This window comes from Bidens hawaiensis, unplaced genomic scaffold, assembly GCF_021521415.1.
Source record: "Bidens hawaiensis isolate Kalapana, Puna unplaced genomic scaffold, B.hawaiensis_p1.1 tig00032814_1, whole genome shotgun sequence".
Taxonomy (NCBI): domain Eukaryota; kingdom Viridiplantae; phylum Streptophyta; class Magnoliopsida; order Asterales; family Asteraceae; genus Bidens; species Bidens hawaiensis.
The window spans coordinates 193,881-216,441 of NW_027495608.1; the positions used below are offsets into that span (position 1 = coordinate 193,881).

Below are 22,561 nucleotides of genomic sequence, written 5' to 3' on the forward strand. Positions count from 1 at the left end.
TTTTATTTAAAGGTTATTATTATTGTTTCTAAAAGTTGTCTTCTTGAATATTTATCCTTTAAACTTAAATATAAAAATTTGTTAAACAGGATTTAGAACATCAACGTTCATGCCATGATATTATTTACATATTATTATATTATATAAGAATAAGAAAAAAAACCCTAAAAAATTGTAAGCCAAGAATTGTGTCTAGAAAATGTGACCATAGTCCATACACCTAGTAGTCAGTTTCTCCATGTGTAGGTCCCCTTGGCTACCTAGCTAGATAGACAAAAGGTCCAACTCCAAGAAGCCTTACATGTCTCTTTGAATGTCTTTATATGTGTCTAGCTTCTTAGAGAGAGAAACACATGCAAATCTAGAGAGAGAAACAAAGAGTTGGTAAGTAGGTGTCAAATGTCAAAGAAATATGTGCATTAGTACTGATCAGTAAAAACAGATAATTGCATGTGTTTTAGTTTCTGAGAGTGGGAATTGTTTAAAGACACAAGCCATAATCTGCATACAGAACCTTACCTCCAAATATAGCAACACAAAGGATTCCATCATCTACTTCTTAACATTCATCATATCTTCTCTCTCTAAAACTCTAGACTCATTATTCTCTGATCATAAGCTTCTTTACATATATTCTCTCTTTATAAACACAACAAAAACCATTGCATCTTTCACTGAATCTCATCTTTTTATGTCTTAAAGATTGGATCTTTCTTGTTGGTTATGTGATATTCAAAGTTTTAAACTCATGTCTACTCTCAAAAAACCTCTATCAACACTACTGTTCTTGGTCTTGTTCTTCACTTCCATTTGTCTCCTCAAAAACCCTTCTTTAGGTATGTAATCTCTCAAACAATTTTTATTTTTATTTTTTATGTTTTGTTATTGTAATTTTACATATTTAATTAATTACTCTTGTTTTGTATTATAGTTTACAGGTTTGCAATGGCTTCCAAACACCAAGATTCTGAATATGTCCACTTTGAGGTTAGGTTTTATGTTAATTACTTTCTTCTTCTAAAGAATTGTTACATCAAAACTAGGGCAAGACCAGGTAGGGTTTCAAACTAATTATAGTTTTAATAAATGTTACATTTTTTGTATCTTTATTTATTTTTTAAGAGTTTAATTGTGTGATAAAATAAAGTTAATCTACAAACCAAAAAATTACTTTCACATCATACTTTTATGTATGATAGAAACAACAAATAAAATAAAACTGATGTGCATAAAGTGATTTTGATGGTCCATGCTCAGCTAGCCTAATATTGAAGGAGACAGTTATTGACCACGTACTTTTGATGTTTAAAGAAAATTGTAACATGTATGATAATAAGCTTTAAACTAGTAAATTCAAAAAATTTAATCCAGAAGTTGATTGCTAAGTTATACTGGTGACAAAATTGATATGATAGATGCTAGTAAGAAGTTTTCAAATATATAATATTTATAATTTATATAAAAAAATTAGGGTTTATGAGTTGTTTGGTAACTTTGTGTTGAGCTATTTAAAGACTTTATTGATTAAGAGGTATCATCTAAATCAATCAACATGTTTTTAAAACTTACTCACTAAAAGTTAGCATCTGATTAATAGTTGTCTCTTAAGTGAACTAAACACACTCTACTTTTGAACGATTTAGAGTTTCTTTCTTAATAAATTATTAAGATACTACCAATTAAACAACCCAATAATTTTAGATTATCGTATCTAAAGGGCCTTGATATTTATTGTTATCTTTATTAGTTTTAGGTTTTGAAAATAAGAGGTCTATTATTAAAACTCACTTCAACTTCAATATTTAATACTCTAATTTCAATATGTATTTTCTTACTAAAATTTCAATACGTTTGATTATGAGCTTTCAGAATTGAATTAAAAAAATGTGTCACGTATTCTCACATGTTAATATCCTACGCAAAACGTTTTTTTTTAGTAAAATCCTTCAATTTTCATATTTGGTTTTGGGTCATAAAGATGTTAAGGCAATGTAAGTATGCCTTCAATTGAATCTTGAAAAACTTTTAAACATGTACGTATAATGTTGAAGATTAATAAAACCAATAATAATATATATAACATACAACAAGTTAAGTTATATATTATATTTTTTACACTACCATATGGATCCAAAAATCTTGAAACTAACCTATTAAACAGGCGCATGTTAGCTTGTGTAGGTGCCCGTTAGTGACTGACCTTATGGCCCCAATAATCAGTCCTTTTGGAGGGTAGGACCCAATCCCGGGTAACTCGGGGTCATGTTCGCTAATAAGTTCAACTCCCGTGAACCCCACCTTGTCCCTTTCGATTGGCGCATGTTAGCAAACCTCCTTATTTGAACTTAACTAAAGTACAACTCATAAAGCTTAATGTCCATCTCCTTAAACTAAGTATTTATATTGTAATATTGTCATGGGCCGGTAAACGAAATGAACGTGAACTGGTTGGTGAGGAAGTTTGTTTATATTAGTTCATTTAATAAACGGATGAGCATTACATGAATGAAAAGTTTGTATTTATTTAAATGAACGAACATGAATGCATATTTCATTCATTTATGTTCATAAACGTCCGTTTATGTTCAGTTAGTTAAGTTCATTTTTTTGGATGAATTATCTAATTAATGTTATATATCGGTTCATTTGTGTTCAGTTATGTTCATTTATGTTTGCTTGTGTTAGTTCACATTTGTTGATATATGTTAATTTATATTGTTTATTTATGTTCGTTTATATTTGTGAACTAGGCAAAAATGAATACAAACATGTTCAGTTTTTAAACAAACAAATATGAACACAAATATATGTCTAATTAAGTGTTGGTTTAAAGTTAAATGAATGAGCGCAAACCCTTGTTCGTGTTTGTTCAGTTCGTATAAAAGCCTAATTGTTTATTTGTGTGATACGTTGCAAGATCAAGGATGTTGCCGATAATGGAAAAGAGAGTTGGTGGCCTTGGACCATGGTCACCACCACTTCAAGGAGGAGATTAACGGGGCCGGGATCATCGCCACCGCGTTGTGCTAGGAAATGTGGAAGGTGCAACCCGTGCAAGCCAGTTCACGTGCCAGTGCCGCCAGGGAATCCGGTGACGGCTGAGTACTACCCGGAAGCATGGAGGTGCAAATGTGGAAACAGATTGTACATGCCATGAAGCATGGTTTTTATTTGGTACTTAAGCTAGTTAGATCTTTGCAGTTTGTTATGTTGATTTAGAGGGGTTAATATGTCATTAATCAATTCAGTAGGGTTGATATGAAAAAGTGAAAGTTATATAGAAGCTTGATTAATCTATAGCAATCATATTAGACCTCATTTGAGTCCTTTATGCTATTATCTCACATTCACTTAGTTACTTATAAATCTTCATAAGAAACTTATGATTTTATAAAATAATAAGTTACACTACTAGCTTATTACATCTTTTTGCAACAAAGGAATTGGAAACAGTCTCGGGTTCAAATCTTAGCGCTGATAAGGAGGCCCCTGATTGTTTAAAAAGAAATAGAAAATTTGCGTGCGTTAAAAATATTTGACCTATTGGTATCAATATACATATGTAAGGTGCTTTTCTTGTTAGCTTTCTGCGCTATGGATAGTTTAAATCTTTGAATATATTGTTCAACTTCATATCAACCGTCTTTTTAATATACCATGCATGAATCCTTCGGACCTTTAATGTCGCTCACATCACATAAACTCGATACAAGTTTTAATGTTTAAGATATAAAAACGATATAAGAATATGTTTTTAATATATGTATAAAGTAGATTGACAAGAGGGAATCAATGTAGGAACAAAGGAGGAATACCCCTTTGTCGTACAAATATCTTAAATGGTGGTGTTTGGTGACAAGTAAACATCAAACATCCTGACTTTATCACCAACACACACGTGGACGTGGGCTCATTATCTTGATCACCAACCCATTTTCAAACCGGGTCCCCCATTCGAATTCGTACTTACTCCATTATTCAACCATATGTATGAAGTCGCCATCGCTCAACTACACCATTCGTGTCCTTGTATCGTGTTGTCTAGATTTGGGTCGGGTTTATAAAGCTAAAAATTTGTGTAACATGTTGAATGTAAAAACAAAAAGATACCATATGGTTATCAATTTTGTAAAAAAAAAAATGAATAAATCACCGAACTAAAAATTTAGCGATGCACTTTGAATCGAACTTTATAATTTTTACGAGTGTTTAGGGAAAAATTATAATAAATTAAATCTTTGTAAGTGGTATCGTGATAAAGATGGAGAAAAAGATGTGGGAGGCTAAACAAAATTTAAATATAAGTTTAGAGAAAATGTGATATGTATTTAGTTAAATTATAGAAATGGAAACTCTAAAGTCCTAGAAGCCTCCTACCATCATCGACCACGTACAACGTCAACCAACACCAACACCAATGCCGGTGAAACATGTTAACCTATATCTTGTCTACACAATAAAGAACATTTAAAACAAAATTTGTGTCCTATAAATGATACCAAAGTCACCTGTTAATCATGTGTCAAACTTTTCAAGCTTTACACACTTAGTAACAAAGTCCTTGATCACATAAATGGCACCAAAACCCTGTGTTGGAACCGACGTAACTTATTAGGTGTGGAACAACATCGATGCCATCATCTTGCAATGTAATTGTGTCACCTTCTTGAAAATAAAAGGTAAGTATCTGATCTTTTGATTAGTAGCAAGAGTAAGAAATCAAAAACCTTATTGGCTCAGATTAATAAGAGAAAGAGCAAGAACCCTGATGCGGGTCATATCAAGAGCAAATAAAATTTTAAGCAAGAGAAGAAAACTCATTTTCTTTCGAGTTAAAGAAAGAAAGCAAGCTAGCAAGAAAGAAAGAAATAAATAAAGAAAGCAAGAGAAGTAACAAAAACGAGCAAGAAGCAAAAACGACTCAGTTTTTAAGATTAAGGGGAATGTTGAAAGTTAATATTGAAACGGATTATCAAGAAAATTGATTGAGCTAAGTGAAAGTATTTTACTATGTCTATTTTGATACGTTTCATTAGTATGATAAGAATATTAAGTATTATTTAGTTTCCTAAAATAGGTTAACTTGTTTTGCAATATGTTTATTTAGTATATATAGAGGGTTGGGGTTATTGTTTTGTGTTGTCAAGAATAATAATCAAAAGGAAGACTTTGATCTAGGTTTATATCAAATTTTGTGTTTTCGTGTCTTGACCTGATTTCTAATTAAACTGAAAACAAACAATAAATTAACTTTCTAAAAAAAATTTGACCAACATGGTGGCTAAATCCTTTAAATAGTAAAAAAAAAAAAAGGACTTACAAACCAAACTATTTCCCCATGCCTCCACCGATTTTACTTTCCTATTCGGTCAAGGCCCAGTAAACTCAGCCCATGTATTAAATCAAGTTCATTACAATATTAAATTCATGGCCCGACTAAGTTTTTGCAGATTTTCTTGTTCTTACGTAAGTCTTTTTGATAAAGAAATATATATTACTTTTTTTTAATCTCTTTGTTTTTTAAATTCACAAGTGAGTACAAATAATGATCAGTTAAATTGGCTGAACATGAACTCGTCGATTAAAGCAATACAAGATATCCACACGCCCTTCAACTAGCATGTTCATATAGGCTTACAAGTTATCCGGTTTCCATCTATAGAATTGTCACGTAATTCACTAATTAATGTTTTTTAGAATCATAATCTCACTAATTAATGTTTTCGACAATCATAAGTCATAACCAACTATTTCTTTTCAAATGATTTAAAAATTGATTTTGACCACAATTAATTATTTATAATTGATTTTGTGTTTCATTTTTTAGTATGACTATTATTTTAGCAATTCAATGATTTGTATATTTATACAGTTCTTCATTTCACAATTTATACATATTTTTACTATATTTTGTGGTTTTGCAGAGAATAAGGTAAAGAATTCTTATTTCACAATATATATGACACTACTTTTTATCCCTCGTATTACGTGGGTTGTTTTATATTATTTGTTCTAATACTTATTTATTTTTTGCATTTATATTTTTTTATTATATGAAATTTAATAATATACTTATGGCTTGATGAGACCCAATGGTTTTTTAATTATAAATAATATTTATAAAAGTTAATAATATACCTATGGTTTGATGAGACCCAAGACCCGTTTATTTTTTTTACTATCAAATTGGTTTTTAATTTAAATAATATATATATCTTTTTTAAAATAAATAAGATATTAATTTTTAGTATATCCTATTTTATAGGATTTTTACATCAATAATTTGGTGAGAATAATTTTTAATTTAGTGAGATGTTATAACCCGTTTAAGAAATATCTGGGTTTGGTAAGACCCATACCAATAAATTCGGGTCAAATGCATGAGAAGCCTCCATTTAAAAATCAAGCAAATCTGGTGACTCCAAAAAAAAGGGGAGCAACCATATCGCGACACGTAAGATTTTTTGGTTTTCGTTTATATATATTATAGATTTGAAATATTTTCCACCTGTGTGTAACATAGGTCAGTATCCTAGTGTTAGTATACAGAAATTTGACACTGTATAATATATTAATAACTCCATTGAATTATTATCTATTATATATAATTGAGATTATGATCAGTTATAGGACACATGGTATACACACACACCTGAGTATTCTCTCTATCACAGCTCACACACTTAGAATTATTGTACCACTGATCATAATCTCCACAATTGTAACACCCTTTTTTGATTAATAAAGTGGTGATAGACGATTTGTCATCACCCGGGGTTTTTGTGCCGGCGATCCGAACCAGATCTAGGGCTTTTCCCCGTAACAAATCCGTGTGTTTGTGTTTGCAATCGATACATACTTGTTTTCATCACCATAGCACTAATCCTCACTAAACGAATTTGGATACATTATCCTTGAGTGATTTTTATCCAAAACAATTTGGCGCCCACCGTGGGGCAATTGGTGCTATAATCCAGAAAATACCATATCAATATTCAACTTTGCATACCCATATCACCATCAATGGCCTCTAAATCAACCTCTGCTTCATCAACCATGCCATCCTCGGTTTCTCTCTCATCAAGAACTTTGTCGCCGATGCCTCCTCCAATTACGGAAGCACCAAGGACCACCACGGCTGGAAACAAGACACAAATTCCAGTCTTCCAGAGCACAAAAACCATTGATGCCACTTCGGTGGTCAAATCTAACAATGATGTTTCTGCAATGTTTTTACATGTTAAGGCATACATGGAGCAGCAGAACAAAACCAACCAGAGAATCCTACATGAAATTGAAGATCTCAAGAAAAGAAAGAGGCCAGCGGAGGATCATACTCCCTTAATGCCTAGGGTGCTGGATTTCACTACTCCAGGATCCGTGGCTCAACAGACTCAAGGATCCTCGATCCTTAAGCAAGGATCATCCATATTTCAACCAGGGTCCGTGGGTCAGCATACTCAAGGATCCTCGATCTTTCAGCAAGGATCATTTATCTTTCAACTAGGGTCCATGGGTCAGCATACTCAAGGATCCTCGATCTTCCAGCCATGATCATCTATCCTTCAACAGGGGTCCATGGGTCAACAAACTCAAGGATCCTCGCTCTTTCAGCCAGGATCATATATCCTCCAACAAGGGTCCATGGGTCAGCATACTCAAGGATCCTCGTTCCTTCAACAAGGATCATCCATCCTTCAACCAGGATCCTCTGGATTGTATCCTCAAGGATTCTTCACTTCCCAACCTCAATGATCCTTCTGGCAGAATCAAGGATCCTCAGGAATTCAACATCAGCGATCCTCTGAGGTCCATGAAGGAGATATAATCCCCATGTAGACCATTGCCTCTGGTGGACCTGCTACTGTAGCAGATGCCTCTTATCTTAACTACACTTCTGGGATGCCAACGTTCAACCAACCAAGAGGTAACGTTTACAATCACATATCCTCAGACACTAACCTTGGCTCTATGCAGTATACAGGTATCAATCAGGCAATGGCTAGGGAACATCAGAAGCTTAAGGATATGATATCCAGTGTGTCAGGAGTGGTCCGTCCAATTCCTGAAATACCAGAAGGGAGCCACAAGCTGTCCAGATTTTCTCCACCAATATGCGATGCGGAAATCCCGAAACGCTTTCAAACCCCCCAACATGAAGGTGTATGATGGCATGTCATTTTCTCACCATGGAAGACAACAGATTACCAAGAGCATGGAATGTTATCAATCTCAAGAAGTATTTTTTCTAGTCAGGATCTAGTATCCTTCGAAAATCAAGCATCCACCTAGGATCAAGCATCCTAAAATTAGTAATATATATCTTATCAATTATTTATTTCATATTCTTGTTAATAATTTAAGGGTAATGTATTCTTAACATTTATCTTTTTCAAGTTTTTAAGTAACAATGCAGATTTCAATAAGAGGTTCAATGTCTAAGAGGTTGGCCACCTCTCCCTCACGTTTAAGGTACATTGCTATTTTCCTTGGCTTAGCCCACGATAGGATATGACCCCCGATGGTCATATCCTCCAAGGTTTAAAGGTTTTCACCTTTCTTATAAATTAGAGTTTCTACACTCTCGCCTGGAGCGCACGCTATCCAACGTATAGTCCGGGGCAGCGGGACCAGTACACGCTTAGTGGCTGACAATTTCGTTGTCTTCGGCTATATGGAGGATCCTACGATTTATGGTAGACGTACCATACCACCGGTTTATAACGTTTTCACGTTATCTCAAGACAAAGGTTTCTAACATTTTCATGTTAGCTAAGGTTTTGGCGTTTTCACGTCACTCACGTTTGGGCTAAATCCCGGTTTGGGCGAGTCCCCAGTTAACATATGTATCCTTGGGCTTGTCCCTAGTTGCACGGGCTTGTCTCCAGTTTATTTTATGGGCTTGTCCCCGGTTTATTGGGTTTAATCCCAGATAATATCATAAATTATTTGCATCAGGTATCATAAATTAGATTCTGAGGATCACCGAAGGATCAATACTTATGGATTCAAAATCCTTTAATTCAGTTTTATAAGGATTGCAAAAGGATCAATACTTATGGTAAATTAGGTCTAACCAGACCTTACGGTATGATTTCTGTTTATCGGTTTACACTTATTTGATTTCAGTTTATATCTTCATAGATATAAGGATTCATTATTCTCAATCTATTTTTATAAGGATTTAAGATCCTGGTTTATTTTTGCAAGGATATTTTATCCTAAAAAAAAAAACTTTTTACTAAAGAGTATTTCTCAAAACTTTCAACAAGTCTAAAGCTATATCAGACATACTTTCAAAATAACAGACAATCAACAAATAGTTAAAAGATACGATTTACTTGTAATTACCAAAAATCTTTAACACGGATTTCACCATTCAAAAAATGGACCATCCACCCGGGTTACACAGGTGTTACTAGTTGTTCAGGATTTGCAGGAAAAAGGGTATACAGCCAGAAGGGAAGTTCCCAAGGAAACTCCATTTGATACGTGACAATTATATCCAGCTTGTCAAATCTCATATGTTTTTGCAGGAAGTTTGAATTCAAAGGCAAAATGACAGCTGTGATCTTATCACAACCGCCATTTTGGGGGCAATTGTTAGTGCACAGAAATTTGACACTGTGGATATGTTATCCTGGCATATGTTTTGGATCAGTTATCCTTAGCGTGTGTTCTAGATCCCGTCAGGATCAAGGATCCACAGTACTTATTATTTACTAACGGTTGTTCTCATGTGTGGTCTTATATTTAGCAGATATAACGGTTAGAAGACTCAGTCTATCCACTAAATTGCAGTCAATAAGATATTGACGTGTCTGGATTAATTATCCTTCTGAAGAGTTCCAGAGCTATGTCAGGATCATGGATCCTCGGTATTTGCTGCTATTAACGGTTATATCTTATATGAAGGCTAATATTTAATAAGTGTAACGGCTAGAAGACCTGGTCTATCACCTATTTCGCAGCCTGAGTGATGGAGCACGTGGTCAAAGTGGCTGTTACAAGTATATTCAAGATAAAGGCGGATTTTTAGGAAAATTAGTTAATAGCATTTATTATTAATAACTCCATTGAGTTATTATCTATTATATATAATTGAGATTATGATCAGTTTTAGGACACCTGGTATACACACACACATGAGTTTTCTCTCTATCACAGCTCACACACTTAGAATTATTGTACCACTGATTATAATCTCCACAATTGTAACACCCTTTTTTGATTAATAAAGTGGTGATAGACGATTTGTCATCACCCGGGGTTTTTGTGTTGGCGATCCGAACCAGATCAAGGGCTTCTCCCCATAACAAATCCGTGTGTTTGTGTTTGCAATCAATACATACTTGTTTTCATCACCATAGCACTAATCCTCACTAAACGAATTTGGATACATTATTCTTAAGTGATTTTTATCCAAATCACCTAGTAAAACATGACTTTTTTTCTTCTTGAAGCATTTCAAATCTTTTCAAAGTTTATTGTAGTCCCTTGCAGTTGTTTCGCATTTATCAAATAAAAACAATTCTAAGTTGATTTGTTTCACAAGTGTTTTAACAAAATAATAAATATAAATACAATAATTGCATTTAGTGAGGTGAAATTTAAATGTTTAAAATGTTATGAAGGTGCTTAAAAATGCAACATGAAACTATATCTTTGGATTTATTTATATATTATTAATTAAGTTTACTTCTTTATGATGGTATCGCTTATTTATTTATTTTTTTTTGTATCTTCTCAGCAAATAAGTTGTAATTATATTTTTTAACAGTGTTTGAAACCACTTTCAATATATAGGTAAGTCTTTATGTGATAGGATCTCAATTGTTTATACTGATTTTAACACTCTCGACCTGACTTATCCAAGAATACCATAAAGGATGAACCTCACCAATGTGAGAAAACCATATGAGTTAAGTTTTGAACTTGAAACGTCAATAATCCTAAACCTTGACTATCACCCCATGTTAAACGAGAAGGCAACTGTCTGCAACTATTATTAAACACATGGTCAAGTTATTATACAAAGGAGAACAAAATGAGAAGGATGAGAAGGATTTCTAGCCACATAAAAAACCCCTAAAAAATTAAAAATAAATAAATAAATAACCATAACTCAATATATAATAAAAAAACAAAAAAAAAGTAAAAACACAAAAATGTTTCCACCGTCTTTATCGTTCTCATTAAAAAACACAATGGTAATTGAAAAAAATCGTCGTGTCTTTTTGTTTATCATTGTATTTTATGTTTATTTTCATAATTGATTGTGTTTTTTTTCCTTGACATTGTGTCTTTTTTTCTTTAAATTGTGTTGTATTACTCAATATTGTGTTATATTTTGTTCGGCATTTTGTTATATTCTGCGATCTATTGTGTCTTTTTTTAGTTTTTTTTATTTTTTTAGTTTTTTATTTATATTTTAAGTTATCATTTTTTTTTGAATTAACTTTTAAAAGGTTTTTTTATATGATCAAAAATCCTTTCCACACTTCTTATATTTTTCGCCATTTGTATTCTAACTTTACCCACACAAACAAACTAAAGAAATAATTTGACCAACCACCGACTTTTAAATCTATCAACCTTCAACCTTTCATCACATGACCATATTGGCATTGTAGGGGTATGGTACTAAACCCGGCTTACGACCTTAATTTATTATGTTTGGCTTATTTTATTATATTGACTAATACAATATTATTGGGCTGAGGGAGTTTTGTGGAGGTAACTCTAACTGGGCTAGGCCCATTAGGGTACCATGATGGTGGCCATGAGGCTCCCTATATAAGGAGGTCTCCACCTCCTTATTAAGGGTTGTTGTTCTCAATAAGAGCCACCACCATAACCATTTTTGTGTCTGTAAACAAGAGATCCTCGAGATTTCTTAGCAGTCACCTCCACACCCCCAAAAAGCCATTGCAGATCTGAGCGGAGAAAACGATCCGAGATTTGGTTAGATCTCAAGCTACCGGAGAAGAAGATCGAGTCGTGGTTCGTTCATCTCAAAGACCGGGGAACATCGTCATGGATCAGGTCAGATTCATTTCATGCTTCTTCATTGGCGCCATGCATGGCGACGGAGTGATGACTCGCGGGCGCGCAAGCATGGCGGCGGAGTGGTGATTCGCGGGCGCGCATGCATGGCGGCGAAGTCTTCTGCGCAAACCAAAGGCACGACCCACATGGTGGGTTTTTGCGGACGCGCATGCATGGCGGTGGAGTCTTCTGCGCCAAACCAAAGGCACGAAGTCTTTCAACCCACATGTTGGTTTCCGTGGGAGCGCATGCATGGCGGCGGAGTGGTGACTCGCGGGCATGCATGCATGGCGGCGAAGTGATGACTCGCGGGCGCGCATGCACGGCGTCGGGAGTGTTGTTCGCTGGAGCGCACGTGATGACGGAGTACGGATCTGCGATGGCGCACGTGCGGCCATCACATTTTTCCGCGATGGCGATGGCGCAGTATATGATGTCTCTTCCATTTTGAGGATGAGAGAAAGTTAGATCTGTGATTTTAAACCTAAAATCCAGATCTATAACCTAGATCTAGATCTTTTTCAGCTTCATTTTTGCACAGATCTGGAAGCATCTTTTAGATCTATGGATCTTTTTGAGCTTTAATAGAACAAATCTTGAAGCATCTTTCTGTAAACTTCCAGATCTGGATTTTTGTTGGGAGAAAGAAAATCACAGATCTAGAATAATGGATGAACAAATCTGAGAACCGAGACGAAGATCGAAGGGTAGCTCGTTGCCGGTCCCACGGATGGCGCCAATGAAGAAGCATGAAATGAATCTGACCTGATCCATGACGATGTTCCCCGGTCTTCGAGATGAACGAACCACGACTCGATCTTCTTCTCCGGTAGCTTGAGATCTAACCAAATCTCGGATCGTCTTCTCCGCTCAGATCTGCAATGGCTTTTTGGGGGTGTGGAGGTGACTGCTAAGAAATCTCGAGGATCTCTTGTTTACAGACACAAAAATGGTTATGGTTGTGGCTCTTATTGAGAACAACAACCCTTAATAAGGAGGTGGAGACCTCCTTATATAGGGATCCTCATGGCCACCATCATGGTACCCTAATGGGCCTAGCCCAGTTAGGGTTACCTCCACAAAACCCTCCCAGCCCAATAATATTGTATTAGTCCATATAATAAAATAAGGCAAACATAATAAATTAAGGTCGTAAGCCGGGTTTAGTACCATACCCCTACAAGCATAATATTTGAAGTCAACCCTTAAACCTTAGTTTTAAATTCATAGAATGTTATATTGGACGGTTTTTTAGTCAAAATATATCGTTATACCTTTATTGTCCTAATAACATGCGAATATACCTTAATTGATTCAAGAGTAGAAATCTTAAATTTCTTTTTGTTCAATAATAGAGGTACTTGAGTTAGCAAGCTTGGAGGATTAAAAGCATGACTTTTACTTTCCAATTGGCCGTTGATAACTTTTTTTTTGAATAAATTATTGTTATTTCTTATTATAAGGCAACTCTTTACATCCGAGAATAGAACACAATACCTATAAATGTTTATTAGACTTTGTATCTGTCATTCGAGTGACATTCATTTAGCAAAATCTGATTTCATTTAGTGATCTTTATGAAAGCTGAAGGGATGCATATGTAAAATTGTAAATCGATGTAAATTAGATTTACAAAATTGTAAATCTAACTTAGATTTACAATTTTACTTATGCATCGTAAATCTATTTTTCATATGCACCTTCGGCTTTCATAAAGATCATCTAATTTACATGACCACACCGACAAAAGTGAGAAACCTGTTGCCGTGAGTTGTATGCCACTATAGATTTGCCCCCACCAAGTCAACCTATTGTTTATACTATAATCATTAGCAAAGGTGCACCTTTTCTTTTCCGGTGAATAACGGTTATATTAAGTTAAGAATAACACAAATCCACTCAAAATAAGATTCCAATCACAATATATAAAAATTTCTTATTAAGAAGCTAATTAAACTGTTATTTGACTTATTTATAGTGTTGCAAGTAACTCCTCAACAAATTTATGTATTATAACAATATTTTTGTAATTTGGTTTGTTGTAAAATTGTTTTGTTCACAATTGATAAGAACATCACTTAAAGCATTTACATTGGAATTCTCAGTAGATTTATGGGTTATAAAAACTGTTATGTAGGATATGAAAGAAATGTGTGTGTGTGTGTGTGTGTTTTTAAGAATTTATGAAAATTTGATATATGAATGACTGGATGCATTTTGAAGTGCATTTAACCTCTTACAATGGTGATGATCTAAATGAATTGACAAATACTAATGTCATTTTAAAATATGGGTCTTATTAAAAATATAGAAGGTTTCATAGTGATTTGAGATTAAATGATTAGTTAAAACTTAAAACAAGATCATGAACAATAATCTGAAATTCATAAACAACTATAGCTATTTTAAGCTTTAGCCCAATTATGAAAAACAAAATACAAAAATATCAATAATCATGTAATTAATTTCAAACAAATTTATATTTAGGTCGCCATAGTTTTCAATACGATTAGTTGTTTTTTATTAAAGGGCAAATGCTATTTATGTTCTACTTTTCAATTTGATTAATGGTTTTTATTACCTACAGCTACATGTCTTTTAGTTATCTATATCTTGTATTAATTAGCTATTTTAACTACTCTAATTTCGATAATATAAATCTTTTTTTTTAGAGCGGCCAACTAAGTAACGCTGGGTACTCTGTAGGCCACGAGTGATAGTAAGGTTTGAACCCATACCTCTCACTTATAAAGTGAATGCTCTACCATTGAGCCACATCTAATTTATTCGATAATAAATCTTTAAAACGGACTTTCAAAATTTAGACCCTATTCATTGTTTCTAAAAAACCAAATATTTTAATTAATTATTAAAAAAACAATGCTAAAATCATCATGGGTTGTTATTGTAAAGTTGCAAGAGTCGTTGGACTAGAAAAGAAGACACATGGAAGTGGTGGGACCAGTTGTGCTAATTATTCTCTGTCGCTTTAATCTTTGTCCTAGAGAATATTCCAGATGCTTCCGATTATCTCATTTACGATCTCTATACGAAAGTCGTAGAACTTGTATAGCTCATTGCTACAAATTGGTTACTTTTTTTTGTTTTCATTATTTTCACTGTTACTATTATTAGCACGCCGCAACTGTACAAGTTAACCATCCCGCATCGACGTGCGAGTTCTAAAGGCTGATTTTATTATGTGTGAATTCACTAGAATGTTTAGACGTTACTATTATATATTAAGGTTTGACCCGCTGCAGCATGCACGTTAATAAAACCAATGGAACTAGTGTTTGTATATTAATTTGAAAGTTTTTTAACTTTCAATTTGAAAAAAATTTGGTGCTTCAATGTGCCTGAAATACTTCAAAATTTAAGTCAGACCGAACAATCGAAACCAACTCTATTAGTTAGAATACAATTTGAATCGTTAACGAGAAAAAAATTACAAGTTTTGGAGGTTGTTTGGTGACAGGGACAAACTCTGTGACACTAGGGGTGTCGCCAAAACAATTGCGACACCTTCTAGTGTCGCTCAAGCTCATAACTTGAAGTGTCGCCCAGATTATTGCGACACTTCAGAGTGCCACTGCTAGCTTGTCCAAGACATTCCTCTGTTCTATATGTAGTTTGATCATTTGTTTGATTTAGCTTGGTTGTCTTAATTGTTTTGTATTTGGAAATTAGGAATTGCTTGTTAGATTTGTTTGGTTATTCTAATAGTATAGCGAGATCGTACCATTTTGTATCTTTGGCTTTTTATCAACCGAGCCATGTTTGTTATCTGATGTGTTCGGTTTTATTCATTTTTATCATATTTCTCTATCCTAGTTCTTGAATACCACTTCAATTGGTATTTCACAAATCTGAATAAGTTAATTATCAAGCCTGCACTTGTAACAAACCTACACCAAGTTAGACCGAAACCCCAAATGCGCAAACATGTCCGGTCCTTGTTTATATACGTTGGTCTCGATTTGGTTCTATGGTTCTACCCGATCCACTCCGGTCTCAACATCTGCTCACCCTAATTATTATGCAGGTAGGTTGGTTGATTAACTAAATCATTAAAAATGAACCAAGATAATATACTTACGTCCACCTATTAATAATTTGATGTTCTTTGTCTTTAATACGTATACTTTAAACGAGTAAAAACAGACACCAAACAATTATTGATCTATACCCATACCCGCGTGAAATATTCAAACATAATTAACACGTATAAAACAAAATAAATGCAATAAACAGCGAAGGCCACGCTGTTTATATTCGTTTATATGTTGCAAGCTACAAACCACACAATATTTTATTTTCAGCCTAAATTATTCGTCAAATTTGTCTGCCAACAAAATTCAATCAAAAAACCCCCCAAACCATCTCCGATCATCATCTTCAATCTTCCCGTAATTATATTAACCAATCAACACAAATTCCAATTCCAATTCGATCTCTGGGATCGTGAAACCGACACCAGAGGTCGTCTTAAATGGCATCGTCATCAGCCAATTCGTTATTCGGCAAATACGACGTGGGCCGACTCCTCGGCTGTGGCGCGTTTGCGAAAGTGTATTACGCTAGAGACATCAACACCGGCCACAGCGTGGCCATCAAAGTCATCAACAAACATAAAATCTCACACAATGCGCAGCTTGTGATGAACGTGAAAAGAGAAATTGATATCATGAGACGCTTACGTCACCCGTACATTGTCAAACTTTACGAGGTGATGGCTACCAAGACGAAGATATATTTTGTTATGGAGTTTGTGAAAGGTGGTGAGTTGTTTGCTAAGGTGGCCAAGGGACGGTTATCCGAATCGCAGAGCCGGCGGTACTTTCAGCAGCTGGTATCTGCGATTGGGTATTGTCATTCACACGGTGTCTTTCATCGTGATCTCAAGCCGGAAAACATATTAATTGATGAGAACGGAGACCTGAAGGTCTCCGATTTCGGATTGAGTGCGTTGACGGATCAGATCCGTGCGGACGGGTTGCTGCATACGTTATGTGGCACCCCGTCGTATGTCTCGCCCGAGATTTTAACCAAAAGGGGATACGACGGAGCGAAGGCGGATATCTGGTCGTGTGGGATAATTTTATTTGTGATGAATGCGGGATTTTTGCCCTTTAATGATGCCAATTTGATGATGATGTATAAGAAGATATATAAAGGCGACTACCGGTGTCCTAAGTGGATGTCTTCGGATCTCCGAAGGTTGTTAGCGCGGTTACTGGACACGAAACCTGAGACGAGGATCACCGTCGATGAGATCAAAGCCGATCCGTGGTTTAGGAAAGGATTTAAAGATTCTATAGAACTGGAAACGGTAGCGAAGCGTGGGAAGGGTAAATCAAAGGCGTTAAACGCGTTTGATATTATTTCCTTCTCGTCTGGGTTAAACTTAACGCCCTTGTTTGACGGCACGAGTAGCGTGCCGTCAGTACAGAGCGAGCGGATAGCGGTGGAGGAGTCGCCAGAGAGGGTGATCGAGAGAGTTGAGGAGATTGTTAAGGACGCGGATGTTAAGATTCATAAACGAAAGGATTGGAGTTTAGATCTGATCGGCCGGAATGGTAAGGATGTGCTAGAAATCGAGGTTTTCCGGTTGACGATGAAGTTAGTGGTGGTGGAGGTTCAATGTAGCGGAGGAGGTAACGAGTTCTACGACGAGTTGTGGAATAACAGAATCAGATCGGAGTTGGTTGAACGACCGGATGTACAGGTAGCCGAGAGCTAGTGACTCATCGGCGGGGCACATGGCACGTGTATGTACAGAATCATTCAGATTAGTATACAAATTAGGGGTGTTTAAATTCGGATATCTGAAGTTTCAGATATCAGAGTTTTGTTTTGTCACACCCCTAGTTACATAGTTACAGATACATATATTTTTGACGTGTTTGTTTTGTTTTTTACACAAGAATTATTTACCGAGAGGAATAATTACTGCGGAAATAAGCAGAGCGGTCAAAATTACAACACGGAGTGTATGAATTTGTACATAGCATGTAACTTGCCTTGTAAATCATTGGGGCAATTGTAAGTTTTGGTTTTGTTGTAAAATAATACATGTTTTATTTATTGTTTGAGAATATAAATAGAAACTGATTATTAAATATTCAGTTGTTAATAAATTGTTGAAACTGAGCGGATCATATAAACGGAAGCAAGTCGACTTGTTTGAGATCTGAATCGGATGGTTCATGGTTTTGAGTTGCTCAGTTCAACAATTTAACTGCTACGCCTAGTTGGAAACCTGAAACACGAAATGTAAAAAAACATTGAGAGAATACTTTACATAGACGTATCTTTATATTTTAAACATAATGATAAAGGTTAGATTATTAATGGCGTTTGCATCGGTTTTGTGTTTCAAATGTTTAACGGAAGGGTTTTCAAATCATAAATCGTGAATCAAACTTTATACCTCAAATCAATTCCATCAATAACGAAATATAAAACACCCTATATGGTTTTTTTTCCAAATTTGGAAATTTGATTGACTATATAGTTTATTAATCTTTCAAATGTAACACTTTTGGTAGGTTTGGTTTTACCATCATCATGTATCAATGTTGCCATCTTTGACTTGGCTTCTATGAACCTAAATAGTTGTCAATCTTTTTGATGGTTGAATGATTTTTGTCGACAAACCTAACTCAAGACTATTTGTGTCGACAAACCACGTTAGTCAACAAGGCTAATACGTGGTGATCTTTTATGGGTTTCATTGTGTTAACATCAAACACGTCATTTAATTACAAGGAAAAAACATGTGACCACTTGAAACGTAAGCAGTGATAAATAATGACAAAATTCAATATTTGTACCTTTTTGTCACACACTCCATGCTCAAATATTCATACTCGGTTACAGTTGATTAGGAACTTGAATCAATTTATATTGTTCAAGAAAGAAACTATAAAGGTTTCCGCACTATACTGATATAATAGAAAAAAAAATTATTATCTTAATTTAAATATTAAAATATGAGTTTACACGAAAATTCCTGAAATGTCCCTTTAGTGGAGACATATTTCACTTTTGTCACCTAAAATTTAGAATTCCAATTTTGTCCCCTCAAAACACGTCTAAAGCGATTGATTTGGGAACAAAATGTGTTGTTTCGCACGATTTGGGAACGAAACACTTAGTCCCGTGTGATTTGGGACAAAATTTGTTTTGCCACCTTCTTTGGGTGAACAAAACATGTCGTTCCGTCTGATTTGGGTGGACAGAACACATCATTCCACCTGATTTGTGGGGGGACATTTCATGGGAATCTTTCTTCAAATAGAACATTTTGTGAATTTTCTCATTATTTAATAACCTCATAACTCATAAAATCATTAAAAAGTCCTATCGCCAATGAACCAGGTGATTCGCGATCACACTTACAAGCTACAACGGTTTCATAAGAACATTTATAATCCTCAATAATCATCCATCTTTAGGTGGAGGGTGGGTATCGTCCATTGTTCACCCCCCTCCCCCCTCCCCGCGCGCGCGTACATAGGGTACACCACTCGTTGTATAGAAGCCTCACCCTGTTTCTCCTTGTAATATAATGCCTATAGCATGTAGTTGTTCGTTAATCTATAGTTCTAAACTTCTAATCTTGATATTTCTGTTTTTCACAACTTTTGATCTCGATTTCTCTTATTTTACGTGATTTTACATTTTTTTGATCTCGGTCTCATTTTCATATAATAAGAAATTCACATGCGGTATTGCTAATTTGCTAGAATAGTTGGTCTTAAAATTAAAATGTCACATGCTAGGCTTGATATTGCATATATGTTTGTGGCATTGTAGAATATATGTTAGAATTGAAATGAATGGTCCAGAAATATTTGGTTGCAATTTATCTCAAACAATGTCAGATAAATGTCATAGGTTGCATTAATAGACGGGCCAAAAGAGTTGCATCAGAAAGGCATTTATGTTTATTATTCTTATCATAAATGAAAATTTATGATGAAAGCTAACGTTGTTTCGTGGAGTACGTGTGTCCACTTATATTTGCCCATACACGAAAGCTAATCGATCATGTGAGTAGATAAACTTGCAACTACCTAATTTTTGGTATTATACATTTAGAATAATTTAGTATGATATTTTAATGATAAGTATTCATTAATGATATGCCGACATTTATCCATTTTATTATTTCGTAAAATAGACCACAATATCGAATGTTCTGATTTCTAGTGTTGATTTTGTAAATATAAATGTTTGCCTGTTTTGGAGGTATAAAACCATTCAATAATAATCGAAGGGTATTGCTATCGTAAATATAAAACTAAAAGTTGGTTGTTGTCTATGCGACTATGCTAAGTTTATTTATTTTTTAATGTTTTTCTGAATGAAAAGTTTTTTTTTTTAAACTTAGGCTACTAAGTAATAAAGTAAATAAGACGAGACTAAATTACAAACCGAATAAAAAAAGCAACATCTAAATTTAAATACAAGATTGAAAAAGATAGTCTCATGGAAACTAACCACGCGAAACAAAATAAAACCGAAGGTCGAAAGGGATCAAGTAGATAACAAACTCCGATCCGAAAACTAGTTGCACCAAACCACTAATGCAAAGCGATCTAGCCATCAACATGATAAAAACGACGACAATACATGAGAGATAGAAATTGAGATAATTATGTTACGTGCGTTTAAGTTTATCCTCAGTCCTCACTCTATTTGTTTATACAATATAAGCCCAAAGTTCATGGACTCGTCATTTGTTATAACAAGCCATCATCAAGCCGGTGTCAGCTTCAAGCACAAACACACGAACAACGTTAAACATCAATGATCAAACCGACCTATTTGGATATAAAATTGATATATACATGTTATATTTTAAAAATTATACCATGTACATGTTTCACGCATGCTCATATGTACGTGTGTTGTCACATATTTGTGCTTGTTCGTGTATATGCTATAAACAAATACTCATTACGTGAGCAACGAGCATAACATTTTTCAAAAAACAACACAATTTTACACCAACTTTTATCAAACAAGTTAACCATGTATACACCACACCACACAAATAGAGGTGTAAAAAAACCGGTTTGAGACTGGTTCATGGCAAACCGACCTGGATCGATTTGACAAGAAAACCGGTTTCACCCAAACCGGTTGATGAACCGACCAAACCGCCAGTTTTGGTACCGGTTCCGCTTTTGAACAACCAAACTGGTTTTAAAACTGGACATGTTTGAGGAAAACCGGTTAAAACCGAACTAAACCAGGTCGACCTCTCTTGCTCCTAAATCGGGTTTTAAACCAATTCGGTTTTGACCAGATCAGTTCGGTTTGAAATAAAAACCAATTTTATACACCTCTACACACAAACACATAACATGCCCAACAAACTCATAAGTCATAAATCACTTTAAATAAAAAATAATAATTCTACAATTGCACTGATTTTTATAAAGCCCATTTTGCCTTAATTGGGCCAGAACTGGGTCAGGCCCAAATAATTCACAACAGGCAGAAACAGGGCAACAAAATACAGTAACCTTTGCTAACAACAGAGTGAAGAAACCAAATTGATTTGGCGGCAACACTAACCAAAATGCGAAATTAAGCTTCCGTTTGCAGTAATCACACCAAGACGAAAGGTAGTCAGTATATCATTCGTCTTCAATTCTACACAAACTCGTTATATAATTGATTTAACTAAACTACATCACCGTTGTTTGATTAATTATAGCTGTTGGATTGTGAGTTAGTGAAGCATGGATCAATCAACGAGATCGAAGCATAGTAATCTTAAGAACCGAGCAAAGTTTGCAGTTAGTAAATCCGTTAGCTCGTCTAGGGATAAGTTTAAAACCCTAGATTCTAAGAAAAAGGGCATTTTGGGAAATAATAATAATAATTTGAAGGATGGAGATTATAAGAGAAGAAATAATAGTGTGAAAAGAGGTGAAGGTGATGAGAATAGAGGAAGGGGATTGGAATCGAATCGTAACGGAATTAACGGGAATAAATTCGGTTTCAAAACTAGAAAGTGGGGAGCACAGGATGCAGGAGGTGATAGAAGAAGGAAAAGTGATTATATTGTTAATAATAAAAATGCGTCAAATTTTGAAGATGGAAATTATAAGAGAAGAAATGATAGTGTGAAAAGAATTGAAGGTGATGAGATTAGAGGAAGGGGATTTAAATCAAGTCATAGCGGTTTGAAAGGAGCGGGATTTAACGGGAATAAATTCAGTTTAAAAACTAGAAAGTTTGAGAATAGGGGATCACGGGATGCAGGAGGTGATAGGAGAAAGAAAAGCGATAATGGTGAGAATAAGAATGGTTTTGTGAAAAGAGTTGGGGATGTGAAATATGAGGATGGTAAACGGTTAGGAAGTTTTCCCGAGGAACGTAAATTTGGGGTGAAGAAGTTTAAGAAAAAGGAGAATGTGGCGGATGATTCAGTGGCAATGTTTGATCGGCCGAGGAGGAAGAGGCGGTTGATTCGGGTTGAGTATCCGCATGA

At 34.9% G+C, this 22,561-nt stretch overlaps 3 protein-coding genes across 3 annotated transcripts; all 3 read left to right on the plus strand.

Annotated features, from left to right (window-relative positions):
* Nucleotides 1–245: 245 nt before the first annotated feature.
* Nucleotides 246–3,336, plus strand: LOC143584136 (EPIDERMAL PATTERNING FACTOR-like protein 6). Its single transcript, XM_077066251.1, has 3 exons — nt 246–836; nt 932–987; nt 2,918–3,336. Exons 1-3 carry the CDS (start codon nt 749–751, stop codon nt 3,155–3,157), a joined length of 384 nt encoding a protein of 127 aa, XP_076922366.1. The 5' UTR covers nt 246–748; the 3' UTR covers nt 3,158–3,336.
* A 12,818-nt stretch (nt 3,337–16,154) lies between these two features.
* LOC143584133 (CBL-interacting serine/threonine-protein kinase 11-like) lies at nt 16,155–18,168 on the plus strand. Its single transcript, XM_077066249.1, has one exon. It carries the CDS (start codon nt 16,541–16,543, stop codon nt 17,789–17,791), a length of 1,251 nt encoding a protein of 416 aa, XP_076922364.1. The 5' UTR covers nt 16,155–16,540; the 3' UTR covers nt 17,792–18,168.
* Nucleotides 18,169–21,610: 3,442 nt separating this feature from the next.
* On the plus strand, nt 21,611–22,555 carry LOC143584137 (uncharacterized; the record flags this gene model as incomplete). Its single annotated transcript, XM_077066252.1, has 2 exons — nt 21,611–21,689; nt 21,801–22,555. A coding segment is annotated over exon 2 (749 nt), but the record flags the coding sequence as incomplete, so codon positions are not given.
* Between the last annotated feature and the right edge of the window lie 6 nt (nt 22,556–22,561).

What these genes read in the sequence shown, in the direction of transcription:
- LOC143584136 (XM_077066251.1), top strand. Translation starts at nt 749, where the DNA reads ATGTCTACTCTCAAAAAACCTCTATCAACACTACTGTTCTTGGTCTTG. An exon ending in CCTCAAAAACCCTTCTTTAG is followed by an intron (nt 837 to 931) that starts GTATGTAATCTC and finishes TTTGTATTATAG; the next exon opens with TTTACAGGTTTGCAATGGCT. An exon ending in CTGAATATGTCCACTTTGAG is followed by an intron (nt 988 to 2,917) that starts GTTAGGTTTTAT and finishes ATACGTTGCAAG; the next exon opens with ATCAAGGATGTTGCCGATAA.
- LOC143584133 (XM_077066249.1), top strand. Translation starts at nt 16,541, where the DNA reads ATGGCATCGTCATCAGCCAATTCGTTATTCGGCAAATACGACGTGGGC.